At 40.8% G+C, this 7,092-nt stretch overlaps 1 protein-coding gene across 1 annotated transcript; it reads left to right on the forward strand.

Annotated features, from left to right (window-relative positions):
• Window positions 1–1,766: 1,766 nt before the first annotated feature.
• Window positions 1,767–6,919, forward strand: tprg1l (tumor protein p63 regulated 1-like). The gene is made up of 6 exons (XM_035158675.2): window positions 1,767–2,172; window positions 2,357–2,448; window positions 3,065–3,115; window positions 3,234–3,359; window positions 4,088–4,241; window positions 4,877–6,919. The coding sequence occupies exons 1-6, from the start codon at window positions 1,945–1,947 to the stop codon at window positions 5,069–5,071; spliced, it is 846 nt and encodes a 281-aa protein (XP_035014566.1). The 5' UTR covers window positions 1,767–1,944; the 3' UTR covers window positions 5,072–6,919.
• Window positions 6,920–7,092: the final 173 nt, after the last annotated feature.

Consider the following 7,092-nt stretch of genomic DNA (forward strand, 5'->3'; position numbering starts at 1 on the left):
GAAGGAGAGGCCAAATCCTTTGAATACAAAGTTTATTAAAATTCTAACAGGGCATGTTTTCAATGTTGTGAGGGCCTAAGATATCTCACTGTGTAACTTTAGGGTTTGTAAATACATTTTTACTACAGTGCAGATTATCAAAAGTTCATATATGATGCCTCCACAGACAGGCTTTAGTCATTACTTGTTATGCTGTTAAGACTGTAGATACTGAACAGACTGAACTTCCCTCTCCACCGGATTAAACATTAATGTCATAATGTCATTTCTAAATCTAAGGGTTGTTGATTGGCTGAGATAAACCAACCCATAGGAGAAAACAATGTTCTGAGTGTAATAAAGATAATTTTTCTCTCTCCGCTTCCTCAATAAATTGATCAGGGGGATAAAGTCTGGTTTTTAAAGGCAACAAAACAATGCTAGAAACAAATCTAGTGGAGGCTGCAGAAGTTATGAGTATAATTTACTCGTAACTGCTGCTGCCCAAGGACACTTCGGCATGCAGATGCGGAAGACTGTGGATTGAACCGCCATCCTTCTGGTCAAAGGACGACCACTGAAGACGGAGACCACCGATGATTTGTTTCAATTTACGTGTATTGTCTGTACCAACACCTAAAATAGCATTTTACTGTGTGCCACAGAGAACCTTGGAGCCCACCTTTAATCACATGTGAACTTGATCAAATACACATTAATGTCATAATGTAGAGACGTCCCAAACGGTCGACTCTACGAAAGCATTGACCCTGCAAGGTCCAAGACGGTTTAAAACACTGGCTGCGAAATGAACAATGTTCAACACAAAAATCCCAAATTTTTCTTTTTAAAAATGTGTTCATAAATATGATATTAAAACCAGCATTAATCTGTTTCAGCAAAGAACAGTCATATATCTTGGTTTACAGCTCAAATCTCTTTAATAATCACAGAATTGGTCTATTTCGAAATATCGTAAACTCTTAAAAGGTTCAGTGTATAGAATTTAGTGACATCTAGTGGTGAAGTTGAATGTTGCAGTTGAATACCCCTCACCTCACCCTCCCCTTCCAAAGGTGATAGAGAACCTGTGGCACTCTTCAGTTGTCATAAAAACTCAAAAGGTGTTTAGTTTGTCCAGTATGAGCTACTGTAAAAAAAACATGGTGTCCTCCATAGAGAGGACCCGCTCCCCATGTATATAAAGTATTTCAATATAAAGGGCTCATTCTAGGTTAAAGAAAACAACAAGTTGTACAATTTAGATGAAACACACTAGTGAAAACATCACTAGGATCATTTTATATTCAATTTCTGCCAATAGATCCCTTTCACCTAAATCTTACACACTGGACCTTTAATACAATTTGCTCTGCAGGCTGTCAGTGCTTTAAGGTTTGAATAAAAGACTTTCCTTCAGTTTACTACTTTAGGCCATTTCTATCACCTCATGGGAAATGATCAGGGTTTTCAAGGACGTTAATTACCAGATGATAGAATCTAGATTACAAGCAAACTCTCAGTAGAGGTTTCAATGGTTGAAAAAATATCTGTTGTGCAGATAGACTGTATATAAAGTGTGCATTAGTGTCATAACTCAAACTGACAGTACATTAGAGGCAATGCAAACAAATAGGCCAATAACAATAAGAAAATTATTTTATTAGGATGCTCATCAGCAAACTAACGCCTGATTGGAGAGGATCTAATAATCATGGCTCAGATAATTGTGAAAATCGCCTTCATCCACCAAGAGACGCCAGATTTCTGGGTTTATGGACGTGATGTCTCTTTAAGAGGAAGGAAATTGAGGAGGGGAAGTGAAGCAAGAGGCTCCACTTCCTCGTAGCCCTCACAATCAAAACATTGGTGCGCAATGGGCGAGTCTGCATCCTGGGATGGACATTTTCTGATCTAACACCTCGTCGGGAAGCTCCTCCTCGAACAGCCACTTGCTGCACCGCCATGCTGCAGCTCAACGACTCGATGGAGCCGGAGAGTCCCGGCGCTGCCATCCTCCACCCCGCGGAGACCGAGGAGGGGGTGGAGGTCGCCTTCACGCCGCCGGAGGCCGACCGAAGCCTGGGACACGGAGCCTCCGTGGCCTGCTGCCCCCCGCTGCAGACGCTGACACCTTTCATCGTGCACAACCCCACAGTGCAGGCGAAGGTGAAGGACTACTTCGTGTTCAGGGTGAGTTGCTCCATGGGCCCACTCACATTTAGAGATGTACATGTGAGAAACCTAATGCTTCTAGAGGTGCTTGTGGTAAGTGAACACAAGCGACTCATGTAAATCAATCCAGTGTGAATCTATGGACATCACGGGGGGGCAGTGTCCTCAGTGTTATGATGCTGTTGTGTGATGCTGATCTCAGCCAGGTACCATCGAGCAGGCGGTGAGCGACATCAGGACCGTGGCTCTGCCCTCAGAGGATGGAGAGGTGCTCAGTGTGTGGCTGCTGGCAGAGTAAGTGTCCCGGCAGCATGTGACTGAAACATCAGGCATCTGTATGAAGAGCTGCTGGGAGTGCTGCAGGGTTTATTGTAAAAAAATATATATACTCTCAGACACTTCAGCAGGACATTTAGTAAAGCTACTAACTGATTTATTACTGTTTTCCTCCTCATCTTGAGGTTATTATTCTCTCTCTCTCTCTCTCTATATATATATATATATATATATATATATATATATATATATACATAACTGTTAAATAATTGTGCCACTCAGCAATGTTCAAATCATTAAAGCAAGATTTTATATTATATATTACTACATCCTGTGGATTTAAATTGCATTACTTCCCATGAAGTATTTTTCTGCACTCTCAATCCTTTTTTGCACTATTTCGGGTTTGCACTACTCTCATCCCATCCACGTGTGACTTATTCCTGCAATACTACACATGTACTATGTTGTACTTATTATGCGTACTTATATGTTCTGTCTACTTATATGTTTACACCAGGGATCAAAGAGAAACAACCCGTCTATGTCCTGTACATATGGCAGAATTGACAATAAAGTTGACTTTGACTATATTGAGCTAAACTGTCAACTGTTTTCTGTGGGACTTAAACAGAGTCGACCACTGGAACAATGAGAAGGAGAGACTTGTGCTGATAACTGACAGGTGAGTCTTAACAAAGATGTGTATTTCGCTGAGTCAATAATTGAAGAGAAGAAACCACATTGCGTAGGACATTTGACAGCTGTTTGCACAATTTGTCGTCTTTTGGCTGCGCGGGCAGGTCGCTGCTGGTGTGCAAGTACGACTTCATCAACCTGTTGTGTCAGCAGGTCGTCAGGATCTCTCTCAACGCTGTAGACACCATCTCAGTCGGAGAGTTTGAGTTTCCACCCAAATCCCTGAACAAGTAAGACTACACATTCAAGTCTGCCAAAATCAAATTGGTAGAAATTATATTCATGTCATAGAAGTTAGACTCCAGCCATGCAAGGGGCAATGTATCATCAGTGAAATATTGCAGCTTTGATTGTGTTAAGGTTCTTGTAACCAGTCCATGTTTGGTATTGTTGGTAATGTTATTGTTGTATATATTGAAAGGTGATTGAAAATCACTTGATATGTATCACTTATAGAAATGTAAAAACTAGAATGGCACTCATTAGAACTTATACCTCTGCCAAGGCCCAATCGACCTGCACCAAAGAAAACACACATTTACATAAATCACTTCCCTAAATGTGCCTTATTTTTTTCATCAAGATTCATGAACTATTCCTTGGCAAGTCAGTGGAAATGTATGGCAACGTTAAAGAGAGTAATAAGAATTCTTAGATCCACCCCCTGATCCGAATCTGCACCAAAATTGAATGGGTTCTTCCTCGACCCATACCGCATCCTTCCACCAAGTTGCGTGGTAATCTATCCCACAGTTGTTGCATATTCTTGCTTAAATAAAAATGGACAAGGGGGAAAACATAACCTCCTCGAAGGGAAAGATGTGAAGTAAAGACTTTGAGGAGATTAAAAACAAAAAAGGTTGAATCCACAGCAAGGTGCATTGTTTGCCTTGTAGCCGTCTGATCCAATTGTTAGTCACACCACTCCAACACTGCTGTTTTTTTGTTTTTTTTACAGGAGAGAGGGTTATGGGATTCGCGTGCAGTGGGACAAACGTCCCCGGGCCTCGTTCTTAAACCGCTGGAACCCCTGGTCCACAGATATGCCCTACTCCACCTTCACGGACCACCCCATGTCCCATGCTGACGAGAAGGTCGCCTCTCTGTGCCAGGTATGATCCCTTAACTACTACTAAGACTAAAAATGCACTTTGAGGTGTTAATCCAATGCATTATTTGCTTTCATTATTCAAAGCTCGAAATATGATATGCTATTTTTTTGTGTTGGCCTTATTTTACGAGACAAACAATGGTGACCACTGGTGCCGCAGTTCATTCAGGCACAGAGAGCGGCAAACACAGCTCTAGCAGTCACAGCCCAACTGAAACAATGGACTGATGCAGTCTCACAGATGAAACTCATGCCTTGAGAGAAAGCTAGTTATTCATACATTTCAAAGTCGGTGAAGTCCTGACTTTGTTTATGAACAGTTATTTCCAAAGCTGCTTGTTTTTTCTTACTTATTGTCATGGCAACATCTGCACCTGGGGCTGTATTCTGGGGGTATGACTAAATGTTCTCATTCAGCATTGCTTTATGTAGTAAACAGCTTCACATGGTTGTTCAGTCTCAATCACATCCATTATTCGACACGTCAACGAGCAAATACTGGAGATGTTGCTTTCCTTCTTAGCTTCTTAGTTTTATGCAGATATATTTCACATTTTGTACACAAATGTTAAAATAAAACGTATTTGATGCAAGTTTTTTGAGTGGCTCATGTTGTTTTCCTTCTTTCATGCAAAGTTGGACAATTTCAGGACCCAGCTAGTGCAGGCAGTGAAGAAAGCCCATAAGGAGCACCCCATCCCTGGTCGGGCTAACGGCGTGCTTATCCTGGAAAGACCCCTGCTCATTGAGACTTATCTAGGTATTATGTCCTTCATCAACAATGAGGCCAAGTTGGGCTACTCCATGACCCGAGGCAAGATCGGCTTCTAAAAGCCGCAATCTCTCCGAATTACAACAAAAGTTCCAACCCATGTGTCTCTGTTACACTGCACTGTCTGAGAGAAGCTGTCGCTCCACTGCAGTGTAAAGAGCAACAATCAGTGTTTGTAAGTTGAGCCCATGAGATTTCCACACCTCCTTATGTCGGTGTCACAGACAAGAGGTCAGCCTAATGTAGGTAAATGATGTGCAGCACTGCATGGACTGTCTACTCGTTTGTTTTTAGTCGCTACAGTTCCTTTCTGTCAGGGAGCTGCTCACACATCTGACATCAGCAGTGAGATTGAGGGAGATAAGTTGGAAAGAGGAGACAGCACTTGCATCAATTTATCACCTTGGTTGTTGTTCTAGATTGAGCTTCATGCTGCCTCATGCTGCCTCGTGCTCCTTGTGTAACCACTCACTGACAGACTGTCTTATTATGATGGTCAGATTTTGGTATAAGAGGACTGACGTCAGGGTTAAAGGTTAGCTTTGTTAAAAAAGAAAAAAAAAAGCCACAAAGAAGAGAGCATTCAAAGTGAAACATCAGCCAAGAATATCTTCCACATTTGCTATGGTGTTATTCTGGAGGACTGTATTATTCCGATCATACGGCCATAGCGTAGCTTCTTGGAAAGGAGCAGCAGCTGATAGATTGCATTTAATGGTCTCGTCACATGATTATTGTAATAAATGTTACTAATATGGAAACTGTTCAAAGATCTGCACTTCTACACTTAAGAGTTCTTCACTTTTAAGTATTTATGAAACTTGTGCAGTAGAAATGATGAATCACCTTCCTCTATTGAATTGGTCAGTGTGAGTGTCTTTACATCCCCACGTTACATTTGCCTGAATTACTGTCTTCGCTGTGACTAGGGAGCTGCTGTACCACTTGATGAGCTGCACTAGCTATTATAGCTAAATTGTCTTGTATGTTCCAAATGTTTTATGCAAAATGAACTTGTAAACCATGTCTTTGTGTTTGTAAGCTGCCTTCATGGTTCTTCAACATGCATTCGTGTTAGGCATTCAGATGCATTAACGTCTGCACAAAATGAATGACATGCAAATAGAGCTTTGCATCAGTTACTTAACTACACGCTGTGTTTCTTGTTAATAGTATTTAGCTGATTTTCTTTCTTAAGCTGCACCCTATAGTACATCTTTGTGCTACCAAAGGTAACAGACCATATTTCCATGCTCAACAATGCCAATGATCTATTGTGTCCCAAAATGCCTTTCACTGGTCTTAACTTGTGCATGTTTCTTGCACGTTGAGTTTGCATGACAGATGTTTTTTAAAAGGAATATCCAAAATGAAATTTGTAAATACTAATAAGATTTTATTTATGTGCAGTTATGTTAACGTTAACACATGAGCGGTTAACATTTCATAGCCAGTTCTGAAGAATTTTGTTCAGGGATTTTGAGAGGGATTAACTTATTGTCACAAACATGAGGAGAGTTACTTTTTGTCCTAGATATTTGGAGCACAGTCGGCACAATGGAGAATAGTTAATGTTCTTGTCAGGGCCTAAGCTCTGTTTGTTGTAAAGAAATCCATTTACATTGAGTTCTTACTGCAACAATGTGATTAGAGTTCAAGAGGCTGTCCGGGGTTGGCTTTTATAAATGGAACAGCATTCAGACAGATGAGGCCTTGAAGCCAAGTAATACGGTCATAATATATTTAGTCCTGCCTGTTAATATGATGTTTGGATTCTTGCTGGCATTTCAGTTTGGTCGTCGCAGGTAACAACAATTAAATTATACCAGTAATGATGCCGTATTTTCAGATTAAAGATTATGTAACTCATGTCATAAACAACTACTTTAAAATGACGCATTGAAAAACCTGTCTCTTGTCTTTGTTCCTCCGAGCAGACGAAACATCATAAAAAACACAAGCATTGGGGACTGTGTGCGTTGTAGACTGTGTTGTGAGGTGTTATCAGTTTGAAATCTACTGTTTTCATATAAACAGCTTCATGACGTGCACTATTATGTGGCACAGAACACACACATGG

This window comes from Hippoglossus stenolepis, chromosome 6, assembly GCF_022539355.2.
Source record: "Hippoglossus stenolepis isolate QCI-W04-F060 chromosome 6, HSTE1.2, whole genome shotgun sequence".
In the NCBI taxonomy this organism is placed as follows: domain Eukaryota; kingdom Metazoa; phylum Chordata; class Actinopteri; order Pleuronectiformes; family Pleuronectidae; genus Hippoglossus; species Hippoglossus stenolepis.

Bases quoted from the DNA above. Each gene is read 5' to 3' on its own strand.
- tprg1l (XM_035158675.2), top strand. From the start codon at position 1,945: ATGCTGCAGCTCAACGACTCGATGGAGCCGGAGAGTCCCGGCGCTGCC. The intron at 2,449-3,064 runs GTAAGTGTCCCG...GGACTTAAACAG, and splicing joins AGTGTGTGGCTGCTGGCAGA to AGTCGACCACTGGAACAATG. The intron at 3,360-4,087 runs GTAAGACTACAC...TTTTTTTTACAG, and splicing joins CCACCCAAATCCCTGAACAA to GAGAGAGGGTTATGGGATTC.